The sequence below is a fragment of the Equus asinus genome, chromosome 10, assembly GCF_041296235.1.
Source record: "Equus asinus isolate D_3611 breed Donkey chromosome 10, EquAss-T2T_v2, whole genome shotgun sequence".
Taxonomy (NCBI): Eukaryota; Metazoa; Chordata; class Mammalia; order Perissodactyla; family Equidae; genus Equus; species Equus asinus.
The window spans coordinates 39,236,420-39,261,849 of NC_091799.1; the positions used below are offsets into that span (position 1 = coordinate 39,236,420).

Genomic DNA, 25,430 nt, shown 5'->3' on the forward strand with positions numbered 1-25,430 from the left:
TCAGTGCAATCCCTATCAAAACTGCAATGGTATTTTTCAAAGAAACAGAACAAACAATCCTAAAATTTGTATGGAACCACAAGACCCTGAATAGCTAAAGCAATCTTGAGAAAGGACAAAGCTGGAGGAACCACGCTCCCTGATTTCACACTATATTACAAAGCTACAGTAATCAAAACAGTACGGTTTTGGTATAAAAACAGACACACAGATCAATGGAACAGAATAAGGAGCCCAGAAATAAACCCATGCAAATATGGTTAATTAATTTATGACAAAGGAGACAAGAACATACAATGGGGAAAAGACGGCCTTTTCAACAAATGGGCTGGGAAAACTGGGGAGCCACAGGCAAAATAATGACACTGGACCATCATCTTAAGCCATACACAAAAATTAACTCAAAATGATTTAAAGACAAAAACGTAAGACCTGAAACCATAAAACTCCTGAAGAAAACACAGGCAGTAAGCTCTCTGACATTAGTCTTGGTGATAATTTTTTAGATTTGACACCAAAAGCAAAGACAACAAAAGCAAAAATAAACAAATGGGACTACTTCTGCACCACAAGTGAAACCATCAAAAAAATGAAAAGGCAACCTACTGAATGGGAGAAAATATTTGCAAATCATTATCTGATAAGGGGTTAATATCCAAAATGTATAAAAACCTCACACAACTCAATAAAGAGAAACCAAACAATTAAAAAATAGGCAGAGGATCTGAATAGACATTTTTCCACAGAAGACATGTAGATGGCCCACAGTTACATGAAATGATATTCAACATCCCTAATCATCAGGGAAATACAAATCAAAATCACAGTGAGATATTATCTCACACTTGTTAGAATGGCTATTATCAAAAAGACAAGAAATAACAAGTGTTTGCTAGGATGTGGAGGAAAGGGATCCCTTGGGCACTACTGGTGAGAATGTAAACTGGAGCAGCCACGGTGGAAAACAGTGTGGAGACTGCTCAAAAGATTAAAAACAGAACTACCACACGATCCGCAATTCCACTTCTGGGTATTCATCTGAAGGAAACACACTAACTTGAAAGATATATGCACCCTCATGTTCATCGCAACATTATTTACAACAGCAAAGACATGAGACAACCCAAGTATCCATTGATGGATAAATGAATAAAAAAAATTTGGTGAATATATATATACACAATGGAATATTATTCAGCCACAAAAAAGAAGGAAACCTTGCCATTTGCAACAACATGAATGGAGCTTGAGGGCATTATGCTAAATGAAACGTCAGACAGAGAAAGACAAATACCATATGATCTCACTTACACCTGGAATCTCAACAACAATCACCACCAAAAAATCCAAGCTCATAGATACAGAGAAAAGATTGGGGGTCGCCAGAGGCAGGGGGTGAGAGGTGAGTGAAGTGGGTGAATTTTAATTCCATAAAAGGAAAAAAAAGAATAAAAATATTAGGAGGGAAATAGATGTGTGTGGATATTGTCCTAAGGACCAAGAAAAATTAAAACTACCATATACAATTAAATTCTGATTTAAAGTGTAAGGTAAGTTATTTTTCTTTTTAAAGACTGGCACCTGAGCTAACATTCTGTTGCCAATCTTTTTGTTTTTCCTCCTCCTTCTCCCCAAAGCCCCCCAGTACATAGTTGTATATTCTAGTTGTAGGTCCTTCTGCTTGTGCTATGTGGGATGCTGCCTCAGCATGGCCTGATGAGCGGTGCCACGTCCACACCCAGGACCCAAACCAGTGAAACCCTGGGCAGCCAAAGCAAAGTGTGCGAACTTAACCACTCAGCCACAGGGCTGGCCACATAAGATAAGTTCTTAAAATTGGAGACAGAGATAGCCATAAATTGAGTTACATTAAACATTTAAAAATTTAGTATAACAGAAATATTATAAACATAGACAAAGTTAAAAGACATGGACATAAATCAAAAGATATTTGTAATGCAGGTAACCTACAAGACATAAGAACTCTCAAGTATGAGAACAATGGAAACAAACTATGAGCAACCCAATAGAAAAATGGGCAAAAGAAATAGAGAATTCACGGACGTAGAAACCGAGAAGTCTAAGGAACATAGAAAAGAAATCCCAAACTTCACCAGTAATCAGAGAAATGCAAATTAAAATGCTAATGTACTATCTCTTCATAATAATCAGATTGGAGAATTTTAAAAGTCTGAAAAGGAAAGGATTTGGAGAAATGAGAACTTTCATATGCCACTGGTGGAAATGTATACTGCTACAAGTGGGCAGAACTTTGGGAATACAATACTAATATGTAATAATTAAAGTAAATATTTAAAGTGATTAATTCAAATAAATAAAGTTATCAGTAGAAAAAGATTAAGTGATTTATTCAAATAAATAAGGTTATCAGTAGAAAAAGATTAAGCACAGAATGTTTTTATCTTACCAATAATTTTTTTAAGAGCATCTAATTCTTCTTGTTGCTTGTGATATGAGCTTTGCTGCAGCTTCGTTTGTAATAAATCTGCCTCCTCAGTCTTCATCTCCCACTGCTGTTTTAGTTGGCGATACCTTGGAAAAAGGCAAGTTTACAACAAATGACCACAATTTTTTTGATGTTTGAGACATGCATTCAACAGCTCTTCAAGACCAAATTAGATTAATAATATATAACAATTATACAAAGTTCCAAAAATTTGGGTATTAATTGTCGCGTTCAAACATTAAATAATGTTCCCTACATTTTGTAATGAGACTGATGGTGTAATAAGGCACGGTACTGTACATAAACATTTGCAATGTACTTTTCTTGCAAACTCTAATTCTACCCCAGTTCTGGCTGCTTTCTTTCTTTGGAAGCTATTTGGCTAATTCAGCTGCAGTGAAATTTCAAGTTATAATAAATTCACAAGGCAGCTTGTCATTAGAAGTTCATGAGGTTTTTAAGAAAAAGGAAGCAACTTACAAAACATAAATACTCCCTTGAGTATTTTTGCCTGAGACTTGCTAGACAGCAATTAAAACCATAATTTTAACTTTTTAAGCCATTTTTTCAATTCATTTAAAAATGTGGAGAGCAGAAATCTGAAAAAAGATATAAGCTATTTTCCTGATGTGGTCTTTGAAAGAATAGCTTAGTTGACCCTTCCACTCTCACACTTTTCAAAATCGAATCTATTTCCTTTCCTTAACCCCAGTGCCCCAATTAGTTCACTAGACAATTCTACAAAATAAATGATCCAATACTGCTGAATGAAGTTAACAGTTATAAGCCAAATGCGACTACAAGCTCATTGCCTTGCCAGAGCTTCCACATATCGTGCAGAAATTTTGTTGCATCTTTCTCACATAAAAAGTTCATTCACTTTATGGTTAATTTATGTTAATGAAGGAAAAATGCAGGATTTACACGTATATGATGTTTGAAAGTGGACATTTTGATACAATTTATATCTTGGAATGGCCACTTCCACTGATTATGACAATCTTTCATATATATCATGTCCCAAAAAAGTCTTGGTACTATTCTAAGCTTTGATAATTTCAAAATATGAATGCTAAAAGTTTACCCCCCAAAAATTTTTCAAAGTTTTAGATTTTATCTTTATTCAGTGTTGTGAATTCTGAATAAAATAGTTTAGTTTTATCTCAGTTCCCATTTGCCAACCTCAGAGGGACTAGGAAAAATTACAATTAAAGTTTCAAATAATGTACTTTGTAAGTTTGTGGCATTTATACTCCTGAAGCTTTTGAAGCAAGTAAGGACTCTGTGGACAACCACATGGCAGGTTCACCCATACCCTTCAGGTGTCCTTTCAACAGGCATCTCCTCAGTGACACATCCCCGGCGCTCAATCTATAATTTCAACACCTCTGTGCCCTGGAGAACTTGTATCTCCTTTCCTGTTTTACTTTTTTCTTCTTAGAACTTAGTATTATCTGACATATGTTTTACCAATTTAGCTTTCTTTATTATCTGTTTCCCCAACTATACACATGAGAACAAGATGAAAGAAGAGATTTGTTTGATTCACTGCTGTATTCCCAGCTCCTGGAAGAGTACCTGGTACCTAGGAGGCACTCAATAGTGAACAATGTTTAGTGACAAAAAGAGCGTGCATTAAATAGCATGGTCCAAAATTTGAAAAAATAAAAATATGTATATAGATGTATCACAAAGAAACAGAAGTAATGTTGAAAGGCACACAAACATACCTATATCTACACCCACTCTGTAAGGAAACACTATAATTTTAGCAATGACTTTCTGAATGAACTTGTTTAGCTCCTCCATAAGCAACCCAGTGATTTTCAATATCTATAGGACAGCCATAACGCTGCTAAATTTAGTGTAGACACCTGATCAGTGCTATACTGTATCTTACCATTTCAAATCAAGGACTCAAGCATCCTCTGGTATCAACCTCCAGAGTATCTAGAGTATCTATGGGTTTCCCCATCAATCCCAACAGAATCTTAACAGAGTATATCTCAGAAAAGAAAGGGGAATATTTTGCTGTTTTTCTTCTCCTTGTTTAATTAGCTTTTCCTAATTTCTTATAACAAAGACATTTTTATCAGAAAAAATGGATAACTGATAAACAAGTTATCAACTCATAATTTATTCAAATAAAACCAAAGACATTATGAAAAAAGTCAGAAGTTGCATTTCTTTAAATAAAAGTAGATTCTCTTTCATTTTTACTATGCAAATCTTCAACCAAAAAAATTTTAAAAATATAGCTTAATCCACAGAAGTCTTACTTTTCAGCAGTGTTTTTAAGACCTGCTAATTCCTCTTCTAGAGCCTGTAGCTCATTCTCCTTGGTTCTCAGCTCATCTTGAACATCTTTGAGTTCTTGAAACTTGTTTAAAATAGAAGCTGCCTGGGATCGAGCACCTGATAGAGGCAAATTGAAACAGGCCTTGGATATTAAGTGACCACATATTTAGTAAACAATAAAAAGTTTTCTAAGAGAATTATACTTGATTCAATAGCACATATTTTACAGTGAGATTATGAAGCTACAGATTTTATCATTTGACTCTTAGGACATACATACTTGGTAAGAAATACTTTTAAGTAGATGTGGTGGATAATTTATGCAAAATAATCACTGCCCCTGCCTAATGGGCCCATCCCTCCCAGGCCCTCTTTCCTCCCAACATTAAGCTTAGCCAGGTGATTTGCTCTGGCCAATGAAATGAGAAATGTGCCTCTTCGGGAAGTAAGCTTTAAGAGGCAGCACATGATTCCCCTTTTATTTTCCCTTTCCCATAAGAAAAGTTGTGTTCAAAATAGGGACTGTTTCTCCTTCAGCCTGGGTCCCAGAATGAGAATAACATGGAACAGAGACAAATGACCTATATAGTTCATGTAGCATAATTACAGAATAAATTTGTTGTAAGCCCCTGAGATTTCGGGGCTGTTTGTTACCACATCATAACCTGCTTAAGCTCTGATATAGCAGAGTCAGCAGAGTAAACTAGTTTCACTTTACAAGCACCTATAATTGTCTGGAAGTAACAGGGTGAGGTGTTATGTTGGAAGAAAACTTTATAGGTTTGATGGGAAAATACAAAGGTCAATTAGCAATGTTATTATGAACACTTTGTTAATATGATATGGGATTACATATTTGGCCATCCCTTAAGTAAGAACTTCAAGAACATTCAAATCAATGAAATCCAAACAGTTTCTTTTGTTTCACATATTTAAAAATACGTGGTCTCTCTTTAACTTCCAACTGTACATACTCGTATTCTTCTTGTGTACTGAGGAACTTGGTACTTGATCATGGAGTTCATTTCATTGGTTAGTTTGCTTGGCTTAAAAGAAATTAAGTCATTTGCCATCTCAAAAGGCATTACACAGCTTCTTGGTTTGGTTGAAAGCACAAACTCTGAAATCAGACTATCTGAATTCAAATTCTGGGCTTGGCCACTTACCACCAAGTTATTTTAACCATTTTGTACCTTTGTTTATACAACTACATATTGGATATGATAGAAATATGCCTACTTCCTAGCTGCTATAAGGATTAAATGAGTTAAATATTTAAAGCCCTTAGAATAGGGCTTTACAGAATTATAGAAATGTTCTATATCTGCATTGTCTAGTTACCTACTAACCATTTGTGGTTACTGAGCCCTTGAATGTGACTAGTGCAACTGAGGAAATTATTTTTACTTAATTTTAATTATCTTAATTAAATGTAAAGAGCCACATGCAGCGAGTGGCTACTGTATCGGGCAACACTGTCTTTCAACATTGTCTGGTACACAAAGTGCTGTTCAGTGTCTGTTCTCACATGATCACTTGACACAGATGTGGAAACTCAATGTGGCAAATATGAGAATTTATGACTAACATTATAACGGTTATCTAGGAATTCCTTTCTTAAGGCATTAAAGCACCATCTCAAGGGCAGATTTAATTTTTTGTTTTACTTTTGACAGGAGCAGTGGCATATACACAAATTAGAAGTTAACGTGTTTCCTGAAGAAGTGAGTAGTTAAGCTAAAAATGTACTGAATAAAAAGACTTTATTTTCCAGTGACTAGTATATCTTGATAGGGCAAAAAGCAAGAAGAAATAGACAAGAATAGACTTATCTGAGATGAATAAAAAAAGCTATAGGATTGATTACTAAGACTATGAGTTCCTTGAGAGCTATGACGTTGTATGATTTCTCAGTATTACTAAGTACCTGTCACATAGTAGGTATTCAAAAGAAAATTCAATCCTTAGATTAGGAATAAAACTCTGGATTAAGTTATTCCAACCCCACCATTTACTGTTTTTAAAAAAAAACAACCCCATCCTAGTTACCATACAGAATTGTGAGGACAAAATGATATAAAACCTACCTCCACTCAATGTCCCATGAGGATCAAATATTTCACCTCCTAGAGTTACAGTTCTAGTCATTATCCTTTTATCAAAGGCCACTTTTTTTGCATTATCCATATTGTCACAAACAAAAGTTGTTCCAAAGACAAATTCCATTGCTTTCTGAAGTTCTGGTTTGTATTCAACCAGGGAAAGAGCCACATGAACATTGTCGGGGCCGACCTGTGGGAAAACAACAGATATGTCATAATACAGAACTCCCTTCCTTTCAAACATTCTTTTATAAAATAGTAAGAACTGCTATAATAGAAATTTAAATAATACTTACTTAGCACTCTAATTCTTTTTGACTTTCTAAAATGCTATGGAAAACAACAGTTTTAGAAAGAAATAACTTCAAGTTTAAACACTAAAAGATCTACTGATAAGTAAAATATTAAAATATTTAGCTAAGTATTTGGCTAAAGTACTAGGCACTATGAGAGTTTCTATCAAGCAGGAGCCACTACCAAGTTTCTAAATCCAAAATGGACTATCTGGACACACTTTCTTCATTAAAGTACAGCAATTACTGGATCAACACAATTACATAAAATATTTTGTTTCAATTATTAGTAATTTGGTTGTTCCACAGTGAATACTTTTTCATTCAAATTAAACTTGCTAAGGCAGCCACTTGCCAGTTACAGAAACAAAAACACAACTAATAATTGAGTTAAAAAAAAAAAAATCCCTCAGTCCTTTATTTTGATCCAACTGTCTCTTCTCAACCTCTGTTTATAATGTCTACCTCTGTCCATCTTTTCAGAACAACTAAGCATTCTTTATGGAGTTTAGTAGCAGCAGCAGCAATCACAATGAAGGCAGCTGTATGTAACATATGTTCAGTATCGTCCTCCAACAGCAGCTACCATTAACGGGTCTGGCTAAGGGATCTGAGTGGAAGTACTTTTGCTGTTACTTAAAACCCCAATTTACTTTTAACACTGGGACTTGATCTAAGGCTGAAGTAACTTCCAAAGCATTCTAAGACCCAAAGGTGATTTTTCAAAGTAAAGGAAGTACCAACCAAAAATACCACCTTTCAATTACTCTGTACTCACCTTCCTTCTGATAGTATACGTATCAATACAACTGTACTTTGAAATAATTTTCATGGAAGGCTTCTCCATTTCAGCACATACAGTGAATAGCCATATAGTATATTAATTAGAAATGCATTTCTAGGTTCCACAGAGCTGTCTTTTCAACTTATGCACTTGGAATGCCTGCTCAATAACAAATTGACATCACTGCTGAACATTACGACTGGCTCCATGTTTTTACCCAGTATTACACAACCAAAATGGCCAGTGAAATGTATTTCCTTGTACTCATCTGTTTTTTAACTAGGAGCCATACCACTTTAGATCCACTTCAGCAGCTGACTGGGTATCCAGGTCACTTGCTTTGTACCTGTCCACAGGTTGGAAGGCAATCTAGAAGAACTCCAACAGACAAGCATCTCTACAAGATTGATGGCTGCCTTCCATAAAAGTTGTTGCTGTGGACAGCTTAAGTGCGCCCGGCATGAAAAAAAACTGAAGAATTCTGGTATTTATCTATAAGCTATAGAATTCTAACTATCCAGAAACAGAAATTTAATATTTACTATCACCTTATAGTCATGTGATTTAAGATTTAAAGACAATCTAATATTCAACTTTGAAACATCAGAGGGAGTTTTAGTCTTCCAACATTTCTATTTTCTTTCCACCTCATTTCACAAAAGCCAACTCTATTTTTTGTATCTTAATTTTTTTTAAGCATGGTAACATAATAAAACTTTGTGGTTCTGCATATGATTATGTCCCCCTACATTAATGTCTTCTAATTTAAGAAAAGATGAAGGGGTTGGCCTGGTTGCACAGTGCTTAAGTTCACAGGCTCCGCTCGGTGGCCTGAGGTTTGAGGGTTCAGATCCCAGGTGCTACCTACACCACTCATCAAGCCATGCTGTCATGGCATCCCACACACAAAACAGACGAAGACTAGGACAGATGTTAGCTCAGATACAATCTTCCTCATCAAAAAAAAAAGATGCAGACAAAACATACAAATAAGACTTACAAGATTCTGAGCGACCCTCAGAGTTTCTGGAGCAATACATCTGGCTGAAATTTTATTGAGTGGAATTATGGTGTACCGACGCTTCAATTCCCCCTTTTCTAGTAGCTTTTTTCCAGTAACCTAAAACACGTATTTGAAATAAAAAAACATTATTAACGATGACGGAAAACATTCAAATGGAAAGAGTGCAAGTTTAGGAATCTATAATCAAATAAATGTCTAATGCCTACTAGCCCAAGCAATCACAAGTCTAAGATTGATAATATGCATTCTGGGCTCCTGAGTAATAAGCACGGCACTTCCTTCAGAATATAGTTACTCAAATATAATACAATCAATAATATAATAAAAAAGTCATTAACTGAATATTTTTACCCTGTAAAGACAAGCAAAGTGAACCTTAAAACATCAAGAAAATACCCAATTCTTCTAGCAGCAGATGAGTTTTCAAGCTAACCAGCAATTATAGATTTTCTCTAAAATCAATTTACCTCTGTGTCTACTACAACATTGTAGAGTCGTTCCCCAGCCACCAATTCCAAAGCTGTGGTTGCAGAAGCATCTTTCACACTAATCAGAGAAGCTACAAGTCCTTTCACACAATTTCTATTCCAGTTCTTCTCTGGATCCCTAAAATAGAAATGTTGACAAAAACTAATCTTAGATAAGAAAATAGAAAAAGTTGTACTTTACTAGTCAAGAGCTCTTTCTGATAACACATTAAATTGAGAGCAAAAGGATCATACAGTTTTAACAAAAATTTTTAAATGTCCCAAATGACTAGCCAGCTACTGTCTTTTAAATCAATCAAAAGATCTTTCAGCATATATTATGTTTTTAATGCAACAAAAACAACTTTGATGTTCTAATCTTTGTAATACATATATTATTGAAAGTATTTAATGAAAAACCTATGTAGTAAACAAATTATAAAAATGTTAATGTAGATATTTCACACTAATGATAGAATATAAAGAAACTTGGGACTGAGATAAAATTCCCCTTATTTTGGTCTTAAGATTAGTGGCATTACTAGCCATTAAACTTCACAAGAATGTCCCCTGGCAACATCTGAAACATTCAATAAATGTTTAAGGAAAAAATACCAATTAAGGAAAAGCAGCTTATAATAATTTTCATACAAAAATCTTAATGTCAATGAAATTTTCAAATTGCTTTCCAGCTTAAATAAAATATACCTTGGTTATTACTGTGTTAAAATTCAAGGTTTAAATCTCTGACCTGTAGGCAAATCGAAGATTGGGAAATCTGGCCAGGAGAGCTTCATAGGTTTCTTTCAATCTACTGATATCACGAGACAGCTGCCTGCGCTTTTCCAGAAGGTTTTCCTCTTTGTTTTCTGAACAGTAAATTGTAAGTAAACTGAAACCAAGTTCTAAAAACTCGTATGTTCTACTGTGGTAAGGAAAATATTAGTAACCTCTATTTCCAAAGCATTTCTAGAAGCAAAACTCAAACTTCTGATAAGGATTAAATAAAAGCACGCTTAACATTCAAATTTTAAGTGTTAAGTAGACATTATTTCCAAAAATAATACAATTTTCATCACAAGAAACAACTTATGAATTAAACGTCTACTAACGTAAAAATACACAAATAACATTTTTCAGTTTTTAAGTGGCACTTCAGAGTAACTGAAGCAGGAAATTCTCAGTACTGAGTTTTCAAAACTACAAACGGCTATTTTATATTTAGGTATTTTTGTGACTATATTTACAAACATTTCTCATACTAATTCCCATTAATAGGGAAAACATTTTTTGACTTGCTATTCCTTTAAGCTAGTTTCTATCAACAATCACTACCTCCTAATGATTTAATATCATGTCTTTAAAGGCAAACCTTCATAATTTAGCTTTTTCATTTCGGCTTCAAGTTTTTCTTTAAGTTTCTTCACAGCCTCTAAAGCTTCTTGATCCTTTCTGTAGCCACTATCCATCTTCTTAACTTCAGCTTGTTTAGTTTTCAATTCCTGTTGGGCATGTTTCAACTTCATCTGAGCCTGTAATAGAAAAATGTAACAGACTGTACGAGGCAGATAGTGCTAGTGATTAAATGGCCACAGAGTCAGATTGGTTTAAGAAACATCAGCCTTGAAAATTTAACTGTTTGGTGATTTGAATTAATATCTCAACAGATCAATCATTTTCCAATATTTTCTCCTCAAAAAACTACTGAGTATAAATGTATGTTTAACATAAATCATTAAATAATTTGCAATTTAAGTTGATATTTTTTTTTTTTTTAAAGATTTTATTTTTTACTTTTTCTCCCCAAAGCCCCCCAGTACACAGTTGCATACTCTTTGCTGTGGGTCCTTCCAGCTGTGGCATGTGGGACGCCGCCTCAGCATGGCTTAATGAGCAGTGCCATGTCCACACCCAGGATTCGAACCAACGAAACACCGGGCCGCGTGCAGCGGAGCACGCGAACTTAACCACTCGGCCACGGGGCCAGCCCCTTAAGTTGATATTTTTAATACTTATAAAAATCACAACTCTAGTTTCCCTCCCTTCCACCTAGGTATCCATATTTGTATTTGTGTATCACAACTCTAGTTTCCCTCCCTTCCACCTAGGTATCCATATTTGTATTTGTGTATATTTGTGAGTGTTGTCTAATTAACAGTGGAGAAGCTGTACTGAACAAGGGAAAATATATAAGAAACGGAAGCAAACTGACAGAGAAATTTAAATGTAAGGAGTCTGATATTTAAAGCTAGTTTATATAATTGAGGACTGGTCTTTAAAACCATGAACTACTATTCTAAGATCTAAACGGGTGTATCCTCCCTCTAAAACTGAGTAACGGTAGACCTTTCCCAATATAAAATAAGTTAACAGAAAAACTGAGAGGACTTTAAGTTTTCCTACTATTGATTTCTTATAATTTTTTTGTGACCATCATCTTTGAATAAAAAAATTGCAAATATATAATAGAAAACCTTGATAGGATCAATAGGCAGACACACACACGTCAGTATATAAAGATGAGTCCTCCAATAAAAAAATAAAGGAATGTGTGTGTACATGTCTTTTTTTTTCTTTCTGCTATCAAAACTCTTCGTTCATAAGACTTTAAGATGCACAACTATCTAAACAAATTTGAAAACCGTTATAACAGATTGACAAATCCTTGAAGATTATGAAATCACACTAGGGAAACCAAAGACTGGAATGGGGATAAATGGGAAGTAGAAAGAAGTCTAAGGAGGATGTTATAAAGTTTCACACACAGGTTTTAAGAACTAGGTGTGGTGGGCACAGACATGGATAAGTCATTTCTGGTTTCTTGTTCAAACTTAAGATTTCAACTTTATGATGTCAATAAAAACAGCAAAAAGATGAAAATAAATCGACTAACTTCAAATATTCCACACAAAGGAGTGAACAAAATAAAGCATTTATTGTCCTTACAATTTCAATTAACCTATAAACCTATTTTATGTTTTACAACATCTTATCATTAATATTTAGTAATCAACACATTTGAATTTTGTTGTACCAGGTGCTACAGAGTGGCAAAATAAATATTTTCAACACTTTATAACAAGTGCCAAAGCATAATGTGAAGCAGATTCTCAAAAAAACCCCACAAAAACAAACTGCAATCCTGTAGTGCTTAATGTCTATATTTACCTGTTTGGCCTCTGTCTGAGCTTTACTGATGTCATTTTTACAGGCCATCATTTGACCAGCAAGAGTTGCTTCTGCTCCATCTTCATTACTGGACAGGCCGGCAGAAACGGCATTGAAGTGCTGCTGTGCAGCAGCCAAAGCTTCAGCATCTTTATTACTGGCTTCTTGAAGGGCATTCAGTCCATCTGTTATACTTTTAACCTCTTTTTCCTTTGCTGCTAACATTTTAGAATCCTTTAGAAAGAGTTTCAGATTGAAAAGTATTATATTTTAGGAAAAACATCCATTTTCTTATACATATGTACCCTGATGTCATCAAATTTCACAGCAATTTGAAGTGGGCATGCGAATAAGGAAAGTAATTTTAACCATCATAACGGTAATTTTAACCATCATAATTTAAATACTTTATTCCCATTTTGAAATTCACTTTCCCTCAGTTTTTAGGATAAATGTGCCTCTTATCCTACTAGAAATACTTTCCTTTCATACGCTCTAGTCAAATCTGGGAGATAATGAGGTAAAAACATTACTGCAAATTTAAACAAACCACTTGAAGAAGCTAAAAATCAGTTTCCAAATCTATAAAATTGAAATAATAGCTATCCTACATCAAGCTTAAAAGTAGAGATTTTATCAGGAGCAAGTATATGAAAATATTTTTATAAACTATTAAGGGCCATACAATTTGAGTATTAAATAACTGTACAAACAGCATTACTAATATTTAACATCGGTTAAGTTATATTAACCAGATATCTAATACTATGCAAGACACCAGCATTGAAAGAAAATCTAGTTATATTGTTTGCATGAAAGTGATTAGAAATTTTGGCCCATTTGTTTAAATCATGATTCATTAAATACTTATTAGACTTTCACCATGTATCAGGCAAGTTCTAGACATTAAAAACAAAGGCTCCTCGGGGAGTCTATAGACTAGGGTGGAAGACACAGTAAACAAAGTAAGGTAAAGGGACAGAAAGTGATATTTTAAGAACAACGATGAGGGAAGGCCTTTGTATGATGACAGTTTAAGCAGAAATCTAAATGAAATAAAAGGAGTGACCACGCTAATACCAGGGGGACAGTATACTCAGCAAGCTCTGAGGAATGTGCTTGGGGGTTTAGAGAACTGTGGTTGGAGTACAGTGAGCAAGTGATAAAAGGAGCCAGGAGTCATATTACGTACGGTCTTGTAGGCCATGGTAAAGACTTTGGATTTCATTATACATAAAACCCCACAACTTCTCTCAAAACCCCCACTTCTACTTGATTTATCCAAGCGCTATCACCTAGACCAGCACCTACTGCCTGGATTCCCTGCTTCTTTCCTTTATCTTCATGGTTTATCCTCAAAACAGCAGGAACACTCTTATTAATACATAAAAAATGTCACTCTTCTGCTCAACCAACTCCAGTGGCTTCTCATATCACTCAGAAAAAAGGTCAAAGTCCTTCATACGTCTTACAAAACCACACGTGATCCTACATCCCATGATCTTTCTGCATTCCCATGACTTAGTGCTAACCAGCCACAGCGATCCCGTTGCTTTTCTGATATCTTAGGCACTTGGGCAATTGCTGTTCTTCTGCCTGAAACATCTTCCCTCACAGCCTCCCAAGTTATCTACATTGTTCTCTGACTGCCTTCGGGTCTTCAATGAAACATCACCCTCTAGATCAGATCTTCAATGGCTACCCAACTTAAAAATCCCAGCTGCACCCCTCTCCCCTATACTCCTAATCCTCTCCCCTGCTTTATTTTTTCTCCACATCAGTTATCAGTAGATAACATGCCATATAATTCACTTATTTATTTTCTTTATCATCGATTTCCTCACTGGAATGAAGAACAAGCCACTTTGTCCCTTTTTGTCATTTTCTCCAGTGCTACACCCTAAGCCTAAAAAACTACACTTGGTCCATAACAGAGACTCAATAAATATAAACAGAATGAACAAATGTACACTAGTGGAATTAAAAGCTTTTTTGCTTACCTCGACCATATTTTTTTCCAGCTCTTTGCGTTTGTTCTCTTCACTTGCCAGATTTTTCTTCTTGAGATCAAAGGCACTTTGAGATTTAGTATTAACTCGCTGAGCTTCTGCAAGAGCATCTTCTAAAGATCGGAGTATACCTCCAATTTCCTACAGTCAAAGGCACCCAATTCAATCAATGTACTTAAAATATGTTCATGTTGCCATTTTCTTAGATGATTTCCAAATGATTTACTTTTTATAAGCTATTTTATTATCATACTTTAACAAATCAATAAGGAAGAAAATGCCCAGTGAATCCTAAAGTTACTTATGTATTTTTTTCAGAGTATATTATCTATTCTTAAATATATGTCTGACCTTATCTTTTCTTTCCTCCAACTCTTCTATTTCATGACTAAGTGCTTTAATTTTTTTATCATTTTCAGACAATTCCTCTTGAAGCTTTACAATTTTATCCTGCATTTCTTTTAACTCCTCAGCTGAGCGTTCTTTGGTATCTTCAGCCAGCAAAAACTGATAAGCAATATATAAACGACTCAAATGTTCTATTTCCCTCATTACTTTTTGGTACTCCAAGTAGGAAGATCTTTCCTGAAAGAGAAATCACCAATAAAGTATAACTCAAAACTCGTATTTTTTAACAAATTTGGAAAGAATCAAACTGTAACAATATGCATAAAATTTCCCATTACATGATATAATTGATTTTGTCTTGGATTATGTGATCACAGATTATAAATTTTGGAAAACTTAAAATAACATTAGCACTCTGACTTTTTAAATATTATACCATCTCTAGGGAATCCTATTCCGCCTAATATATAATCAGGCACTTCGTATGAACAAAGAAATGTAGACATAAGGTTCACAGACTCACGATAGTAAGAAGTCTACAAATACCACCTACACAACCACCAAGGATATACTATTAAATGTATTAAATGTATCTTGTAGTAGTATTACCAAGACGCCCAACCAACATTCATTTATATAACTATTTACACAAGCATTAAAGTTTACACGTTATTAAAGTTGATTTCCGTAAGGACCTGCTGGGGCAGATAATGTGACAATTAAAGTTCCTAAGCTGCAGATGAAGAAATAATTCAGAGTGATTAAACGACCTCTCCATGTTGTCAGATTTACAAAGAATTTGGCAAAATCTGGAATGAAACCTAGGTTTAAACTCATAAGCTAGCGTTTTCTACTAAAACATGCATACAAAGGGGATACCTTCAAGATAACAATTTTTTAGTTTTTTTCAATAACTTCTACACTATATGGATTCAGAAGACAGCTTTGAGAAGTATAAATTTTAATGAGCATTTAATATATTCCTAAATGTATAACCTTAAAAACAATATGCTATAAATGAAATCTTTCAGTGAAATATTGATTATGATGTCAGAAGCCACAAAGATCAGTCTTCTGTTTTAATACCTTTCACTCACTAATTGTCTTGACAGCAGTAATTGTAGTGACAGCCCCTATTATCCTAGAAGTTAATCACTCTACAACAGTTATCAAGAGTGCCCTATCTTTAGGAAATGGTGTTCCACTCAATTCTAATTACCTAGGAAAATCTAGATTTCTCCTCAAGGAAGTATTAAAGTCTGGCATATCACCCTCTGAGATTAAGAGCAATGTCCACAGTCATTATGACTTAAGAGACAGGAAGCACAAGTCCTCTACAAGCAGAGCGGAGTATGGAGTACCAATTCTAACTCCTTGTCTCAGCCCAGAGAAAAATCCCTGAGAAGTGGTACACATTTCACCCCTATGTATGACCTTGAATACATCACCAATTTTGAGAGAAACTGTAGCTGGCTGTCCTCACATATATAGCATATACCTCTTTTAATTTTTGAATGGTTGGTGTAATCTCTTCTTCAAGTATCTGGAAAAGAAAGGAAAATCAAATTTTTCAGTATGTGAAGTACCATTAAGAAAAATTCTTAAAGAAGCAGCATGGAAGACTAAGGAAAACTGAACCGGGGTTGGAGGGGGGGGACGATTTCCCTCTTTACAGCAGAGGAACTCTAAATGCAAAATTACTCTCTTCTCTAAAAATGTTTTATATAAATTCAATTACCGTCTTAATTTCTTTGAGCTTAGCCTCCTTTTTTTCTATAGTTTTCTGGGCAGCTATTTTTTTGTATTCATACATCCTGGTTCCAGCTGCTTCTTCTATCATGGACAAAATCTGCAAAGACATTATGTTAATGTTTTAAGAATCCAATTCAATGAATCTCACTGGAATTTACATTAAGTATATCATTTAAGGCCTTGACCTCACTAAGCATCTTACCAAAATAATGGTCCAAATGGAACATAAAAGTACAGTACATAAAAATGCACATATTATTCATAACTCTAACATTCAAAAAACATTTCTGGCCTTCACTTCAATTCTAAAATCAAACTTCATGCTACACTGAGGTTCTAGAGTACATCTCTTTTTAAAGCTAAAACCAGTAATTCCTCCCTTCTCTTTTCCTTCAAATACAAGTCTAAAAAAAGTAAAGGCTAACACCATTTCAGAAGTTTCTACTTAACATTGTTCCAAGTGAAACTTCAGCCATTTTGTGCCTACAAGGATGAAGCATGGCATAACATTTTGCATCCCAACTGTGGCACATGCTTTAAGAAATTGGGCAAGTAACTTAATTTTCTCTGTGCCTGTTTCTTCATCTAGAGTACTGATAAGACGCTGAGAATTAAACAAAATAATCCATGTGAAAAGCACTCTGCAAAATGCAAACATTAATCAATTATAATTTTATAAGAACAATTTTGCCAGCACTCCTTTTCCAGAAGCTTCTACTCACCATCAGTCCCTATCTCAAGAGGATTATTTCTCCGGAAATCACTTTGATTTCTATGTATTTGGCAGGTTTCCAATTACAGATTTCCTCTTTAGATGTTATTTAAAGAAAATAAGCATGACCTATGTTCAAATTAGATTGGTACTGTCAATTATCAGCCTTCTTATTAGCTATTCTCAGTAGAAAGGAATAACTAAAGAGTTTACTTCTTGTACAAAACATTCATTCCTTCATACTAACTCTTCTCAAGGGGGCTCCAAGAGAAAATTAAGTCTTAATACACCCTAAGTAATCCTTTGTATGTAATGAACTAAAATCCTTTTCTGTAGAGTTTTTCTGTAGGGTTTAACTCTGACATGGAGCACCAGTTGAGAAAGGCTGTTTTATACAGTCAAAATTTCTTTTAATATTGGGCACATAAAACTCCAAAAAAAAAAAACCAAAGTGGTAAGTTCCTTGACAACCGTCTTGGCAACAATTTTTTGGATTTGACACCAAAAGCAAAGACAAACAAGTGGGACTATGTCAAACTAAAAAGCTTGTGCACAGCAAAGAAACAATTAAAAAAAATGAAAAGGCAACCTACAGAATGAGAGAAAATATTTGTAAATCATGTGATAAGGGGTTAATATCCAAATTCATAAAGAACTCATATTACTCAATAGAAAAATAGTCCATTTCCAAAATGGGAAGAGGATGTGAATACACATTTCTCCACAGAAGACATACAGATGGCCAAGAGGTACACGAAACGGTGCTCAACATCACTAATCATCAGGGAAATGCAAATCAGAAGCACAATGAGATATTACCTCTGTTAGAATAGCTATTATCAAAAAGACAAGTAAGGGTTGGTGAGATATGGAGAAAAGGGAACTTTCATGAACTCTTCATGGGATCATAAATGGAAAATAGTATGGAGGTTCCTCAAAAAATTAAAAATACAACTACCATATGATCCAGCAATTCCACTTCTGAACATGTATCTAAAGAAAACAGACACTAACTTGAAAAGATAGCTGCACCCCCACGTTCACTGCAGCATTATTTACAACAGTCAAGTTATGGAAATAGCCTAAGTGTCCACTGATGGATGAATGGATAAAGAAATTGTGGTATTGTATATAATGGAATATTATTCAGGCATAATAAAGGAGGAAATCCTGCCATTTGCAACAACATGGACGGACCCCGAAAGCATCATGCTAAGTGAAATAAGTCATACAGAGAAAGACAAATATAATTTCACATATGATCTCACTTATATACGAAATCTAAAAAAACACACAAAACAAAATTGAACTCATAGATACAGAGAACTGATTGGTGGTTGCCAGAAGTAGGGGATGGGTGGTGGGCAAAATGGGTGCAGGTGGTCCAAAGATACAAACTTCCAGTTATAAAAATAAAAAATTCTGGGGATGTAATGTACAGCATGGTGACTATTGTTAATAATATTGTATGGTATAATTTGAAAGTTGCTAAGAGTAAATCTTAAAAGTTCTCATCACAAGGAAAAAACTTTCTAACTGTGTGGTGATAGATGTTAACTAGATTTATTGTGGTGACCATTTTGCAATATATACACATATTAAATCATTATGTTGTACATCTGAAACTAAAGTCAATTATATCTCAATTTAAAAAAATTATTAGAAAGAACTGCTTAGCAACGTCCCATGCCCTTTCTTATACATATTTAATCCTCAGAACAGACCTAAGATTATTGACTCCAATTTATGGATGAAGAAACTAAGGCTCAGAAGGGTCATGTTACATAACTAAAAATATATACAACATATGTATTGGGCACAGTGCCAATATTTAAAAGAAAACTTTCTTTACTAATCATTCTTAAATACATGTTTCCAAGAATTTTAATAATAGAAGAAATTACGTTAAAAAATTGATCACCTAGAAGATTAAAACAAAATCTATAATAACTATTTTTACCGTCCATAAATAGTACTCTTACCTCTGGAGGCTTCATATTCAATACTTTTGTAATTCGGCCCTGAAAATAAAATGGCAAACTTACTAAAATGATAACAAATTACAAAAAGGGTAACCTAAAGGCATGTATATTTATCTGCACTGAAGCTGTTACATGAAAAGATGTTTCTTTTATTAGATTTGAGACCAAAAGTACCTTATAATTCTAGAACTTCGCTATTCACTTTCTCACTTACCAGTGATACAATTTACACTGGTATTAACTAGTAATAACTACTAAATGGTACAAAGTTAACTCAGATCATACATATTTCTGAGACAGTTAATACTAATGATGTAGAAGTCTCCAATTCTAACACAGAAAAGTATAGAAATAAATTTTAGCATAAATTTATTGAACATTTCTTGATTTTTTTGAAGGAATAGCCCTCCAAGATAATTTCTAGAAATAGACTACATACTTCTAGGCCTCAAACAGAATAGTAAAATGTTTTATTTCAATGCCAGAAAATCATCAGATTCATTTAGTACCAAAAAAACAGACAAAACCAAAAAAAGAAACCACCTGCTACCCAACTCTGAGAGAATCATATTAACTTAAAATTTACATCCATTTGAAGCAAATTTTCACTTGAGGCTGTGATGTAGTGAAAATAACTGTATTTTGGTCCCATCAGGATTCTGCCATTGACCTGGCTATGACTTTCTCAAAGGATAGACGGATGGGTCAAACGAGATAATGTAAGGGAAAGATAACCTTAGCCTTATTTTCCATTTGAGTAAGTCTCTAAAGAAGGAAACTATTTTAAAATTTAATATATATTTGAAGCAATAAAATGCTTTATTCCAACACATTAAACAGATATATTACACAATATTTTAAAAATTTTTTTACAGTGAGCATGTACTGTTCTTGTAGTAACAACATGAAAGTCAAGGAAAATTACTTCTGGATAGTCTTCAAAATTCAAAGGTATACAGTGTTAGAACACATCAGTACAAATAACTAACCCGCATTTCTTAATAGGTGTCCAAACAACAACATAATAGTAGATTAAAAAAATGGGAAATCCAAAAAGAAACATTTCTCCTACTTAGTTATAAAAGAATAACTTAAAAAATAAAAGATGTCAAAACCATCATGAAAGAGATTAAAGACCACAAACAAAATACCTGCATGATGAGAAAGTGAGGGTTGTTGACATTAAGGCCAACGGAACAGAAGAGATCCTGCACTCTGGTATTGTTTGCATTCACTCCATTGATTAAATATTTATTTCTGCCACCAATAACCACCTAAAAAGGGAAGTATTTTAAAAGATGTAAGTGAACATACATCTTGAGCTAAGATGATAAATTCCCAAATATATTATCTTTCCTTTGTTTTTTCTGTAACTAACAGTAAACAAAACTAATTCTGAATAAATAGTGGAGGAAGTGTGACATGGTCAAAAAGAATACAAGATTGAGTCAGGACAACTGGCTTCTAATCCAGGGAGTTTGCTAACGTACAAGCCTCCTAACTGCCCCTGCCTTAGATGAGGTCTCTACAGTCACTTCTAGCTTTATGTTTCCAAGTATGTGTAAAACATATCTTCTAGCCCTGATCACCCTCTTTCTGATTTTTCCACACCCAGAGTGTAACCCTTCTTCCTCCACTTTTTAATTTCCAAAGGAACAGAAGTCAGATACTTAAAACTAAACACAAGTAGTTTCATATCAATCCTAGACAAGAACTGATAAAGACATGACTTGTGAATACATGAAAGACAAGAGGACTCATGGAGCTTCAGCACAGGGTTCATTAACTACAACTTAGACCAGACGTCAGCTAGCTCATCCTCTACGACAGCACTTACATTGTCATTGATCAGGAATGACTGTCTCACTTATCATATTATGAGGTCCTTAAAGACAAGATCTGTTCCTCATTTTTTTTTTTCTATCTGTACTTCCCAGTGCACTCAAGACTGCCCAGTACACATCAAGCACTTAATAAATACTGAGGAAATGTTAATTCATTTCTTTTCCTGACAGGATTATTAGGCTGGTGGATCATATATTAACATATTTGAATAGACCTATTATACCCATAAGTAACTTGACAAAGCCTTTATAAGAAAATTCCGTTGGGGGCCAGCCCCATGGCTGAGTGGTTAAGTTTGTGCCCTGTGCTTTGGGGTTTCGCTGGTTCGGATCCTGGGCGGGGACATGGCACTGCTCATCAGGCCACATTGAGGCAGTGTCCCACGTGCCTCAACTAGAATATACAACTATGTACTGGGGGGATTTGGGGAGAAAAAAGCAGAAAGAAAGAAAGAAAAAAAAAGATTGACAACAGTTGTTAGCTCAGGTGCCGATCTCTTAAAAAAAAAAGAAAGAAAGAAAATTCCGCTGAAGCTACAGGCATGTGGACTGCACACGGACAGGAATTTCAGGTGAATCAGCAGACTCACTGAAAATCCCTAAAGGGGAATTATTTGATGGATGCTTAACAAGAAAGAATAGGATTCTGTCCCAACCTAGTGAACACTTTTCTTTTTACCAGAGGCTTTCATTAAAAAAGAGAGAAAAATATGAGTTACATAATGCTAAGAAGGAGAGTAAATGGGAGCTAAAAGAATGTTTAAAAATAAAACTGACAAACTAAAAACATTGACTATAATTCAAAACAAAGATTTTAAGGGACAAATACAAGGTCCTGCAATGGTTTCAAAAATCTGTTTACATACAGAAATGGCAGTAACATAGCCAAATAGTAATACACATGAGAAAAATTAGAGTGATTTTTAAGTAAATCAGATATGATATATCATAATGTATTATGAACTCTCCAATGTCATATTGGGAAAAACTCAAGTAGAGTACTTAAATGAAAGAAGTGACAATTCTGCTTAATTTGACCAATTCTGGTATATGTATTTTGAGGTGCCATGCATTAAAACAAAAAGATATGAAGACCTGAAAGCAAATTCGTGTTCAGTGTGATTAGACAAGCGAAGGAACTAGAAACAACTAAGTATCAACTGAAACACCTAGAGAGATTTAGCACTGAAACATTTTGACTTACAGAACACTTAACTATTGAATTATGGTATAAATTAGACTTGCTCTTGGTGCTCTCAAGAGAACTAGGATTAATGTGGAAAACTAGAAGACAGCACTTTGGCTCCATTTATAGGAATAACTTTCTAATTAGACTTGTCCAAAACCAGAAGGGGTTACCTCAGAAGATAGCAAAATTAAAAGTACTATAGGTGTTCCAGCACAGAAAGAGAAGATTCAGGTAGGGTTCAAGAGTTAAGCACTGTTGAGTACTTATACAGATGGATGACTTTTCAGATCCCTTTCAATCTTTTTGGTAAATGATGGAATCACTCAATCAAAATTTTAACATAAAGGGGATATTCTTAAGGAATCTAGTCAGTATTTGATGCATCAATTTTACTACAAAGTTTCTCTCTCCAGCAAAGTTATAGCGCCAAAACACACAACAGACATGCAAGTTGTCAGGTATGCAAATACTGAGCAGCCACTCACCTGCCTTGTTACTGTAATTTCATCATGAACCTCAAATCCTAAAGGACTCTGCTTTTTGTCCGAATTATCAAAGGTGATCGACACTGAGGCTTTGGTAATACCAGCCTGACCATTTTTGTAAACTAAATCTTGTAAATTAGAAGCCCGAACCTAAAACAAAATAAAAGTTTATCAATTACAAAACCCCATATTGCACAAAATGGCATTAAAAGTAGGTTTCTTGCTATTGGAAAACTACCCATGCAGTATCCATTAAGTAGCCAAGGAGAGGCAGTCACATTCACAGGCAACGAAAGCAAGGAAAACGGGCAACAACCTGAAATGGGCGCCTTTCTCCACAGGACTTTTTCAACCCTGAATTGAATTGTTTTCCACTCACTTCTCAACAAAAGTTCATTTGAAAGATTTAAAGGAAAACAGTGTCTAAGAATTTCACTATTCATCCAACCCCATTAGTAGATCCTGAAAAGGCACCATAATGCAGCAGGGGGAATCCAGACTCTGGAATGGACTGGCTTAAAGCAACAATGCCTAAGTTTCAATGCTGTTCCAAACATCTTAAGAGGATGAACTTTGGGCAACCCCTCTAAGTTTCTATTTTCTCACCTAAAAAGTGAGGTAATAATATCTACCTTTAAAGGAGTGTGGTGAGATATAAAATAATTGATATAAAGTAAAAAATGCACATGAAGAGAATATTGGCAACAGTTTCCAAGTTCAATGACAATTCCCTTGAGATTCCCCAAATTTAAATTCACATAAATCAGAAAGTTTACACTTTACCTGAGACAGGTTGGAGATACCCAGCAAAAAGCAGATGGAGTCCAATATGTTGGACTTCCCGCTACCATTTAAACCAGTGATAGCATTGAAGAGGGGGTCAAAACCATTGACTTCAGTCCTCTGAGCATAGGACTTGAATCCTTCCAGAACGATTGACTTAATATGCATTTTCACTACCGACTTGGACAGGAAAACCTCTGCTAGAAACCAAACAGTCCACAAAGTAGTTCTGTACAAAACAGAAATAACACCACATAAGTGGAATGTAACGTTGGAATTACAGTGAATGTGAAAAACTAAAACATTTAAGAATAACAGCTCAATAGAAATAAAACAGCCACTTGCCAAGCTATTCCTTCTCATATAGATGTCTTTCTCTAACTTAAAAACGTAACAAGAGTTAGTCACTATCTGGAAGTTAACTAAACCGTAACGTTCTACCTGGAAGCCAACTACTTACTTTCCAGGATTTCCTTCCATCATTATCACACTCTAGCTCACAAAGACTACTGATTATTTCACATCCCATTCCCTTTGCCTACAATGTCCTTCTCCCTGACACTGTCGTGGCTTATTCCTCTTTACTACACTCACGTCTCTGCTCAAATGTCACCCTACTGAGGTCCTTCCTGACTTCCTATATGATAAAGCACCGTTATCCATCCTTTCACTCCGCTTCTTTTTTCTCTCATTGCACTTAAAGCTGACACTAAACAGTACTTATTCGTCTATCCAACCCTACGTCCACCGCTGTATGCCCGAACAGTGCCTGACTCAAAAGCACACAGGGCGAGAGGGTCAGCAAATACTTATCAAATACACGACTTTCATATACTCTCCAGCCTCTTGCTTTCACTCAGGCTGTTCCCTCGCCTCACCAGGCCTTTCTGTCCACACCTCCTCGCCCTACTCCAAGGCTGGATAGGAAGTAGCGATTCTGCTAGAAACTCTTTAGAACGAATTTCGGTCTGAAGTTCTTTCTTGCTACTCGTTCCCCCACCCGCATGCCCCCATCTCCCGCCAGGAATGCCGGGCTAGGCCCAACCGGCGCGCGCACGCACCCGCCTCACCTCTGCGTCGGACTGTCTAGCCTCGGGGCACCCGCAAACCCCTTCCTGGTCACAAGCGCGCACAGCGGGCCAACCTTGCCCGGTTTCGAGGGCTAGGATGCAAACTCCTCCATAGCGGCTGCAACACTGACCCCGCGCTCGGCACCGGGACCGGAACTATTTATATCTTTGAATTTCGGCGCGAGCAAAGGACCCCACTTCCCCTGCCTATTTCATTGGCTGGTGCCTAGGAAATGCCTGACTTAGGGGTTCCATTTTTCTTTCCCATCGGACAATCAAAGTGATAGGGAGATAGGAAGGAGGTCGCGACAATGACAGCTCCGGCGATGTGACGGTTCGGGCCCGAGGACTACAGGAGCAGGCGGCATACGTTGAGATCGGCGTCCGGCACGCTTCGGGCAGCCCCGCACCTCAGCTTCGGGGCCTTGCGCTTCGGCGGCCCCGCCCCTCCCTGGGCCCCGTCCGGCGGCGGGCGGTGTCCTGGAGACCCCGCCTTCTCGCGGGCGGGCGGGATTCGCCGGTACATAGTGCTGTGGTCTCAGAGCGGCGGCGGTCCGGCGGGAGGATGGAGCGACTCCTGGTGCCCTCCTCTTGATTCAGGAGCCCCGGAGTCTCCCCGGTTGGCTCAGATTCCTCAAAAGTGGAAGCTGCAG

At 35.8% G+C, this 25,430-nt stretch overlaps 1 protein-coding gene across 1 annotated transcript in view; it reads right to left on the bottom strand.

The window, feature by feature from the left end:
• SMC2 (structural maintenance of chromosomes 2) overlaps window positions 1-24,963 on the bottom strand; it is a 45,914-nt gene extending 20,951 nt beyond the window's left edge. Inside the window, exons 1-17 of the mRNA XM_044779121.2 lie at window positions 24,778-24,963; window positions 23,708-23,936; window positions 22,925-23,074; window positions 20,558-20,680; window positions 19,407-19,445; window positions 16,699-16,809; window positions 16,459-16,503; window positions 14,964-15,197; window positions 14,604-14,753; window positions 12,604-12,837; window positions 10,808-10,967; window positions 10,187-10,304; window positions 9,436-9,574; window positions 8,945-9,064; window positions 6,853-7,057; window positions 4,747-4,882; window positions 2,429-2,553 (exon numbers count right to left, since the gene is read on the bottom strand). Coding sequence (XP_044635056.1) covers window positions 2,429-2,553; window positions 4,747-4,882; window positions 6,853-7,057; window positions 8,945-9,064; window positions 9,436-9,574; window positions 10,187-10,304; window positions 10,808-10,967; window positions 12,604-12,837; window positions 14,604-14,753; window positions 14,964-15,197; window positions 16,459-16,503; window positions 16,699-16,809; window positions 19,407-19,445; window positions 20,558-20,680; window positions 22,925-23,074; window positions 23,708-23,875 — 2,257 coding nt within the window. The 5' untranslated portion in view covers window positions 23,876-23,936; window positions 24,778-24,963. The remainder of the gene's footprint in view (window positions 1-2,428; window positions 2,554-4,746; window positions 4,883-6,852; window positions 7,058-8,944; window positions 9,065-9,435; window positions 9,575-10,186; window positions 10,305-10,807; window positions 10,968-12,603; window positions 12,838-14,603; window positions 14,754-14,963; window positions 15,198-16,458; window positions 16,504-16,698; window positions 16,810-19,406; window positions 19,446-20,557; window positions 20,681-22,924; window positions 23,075-23,707; window positions 23,937-24,777) is intronic.
• Window positions 24,964-25,430: the final 467 nt, after the last annotated feature.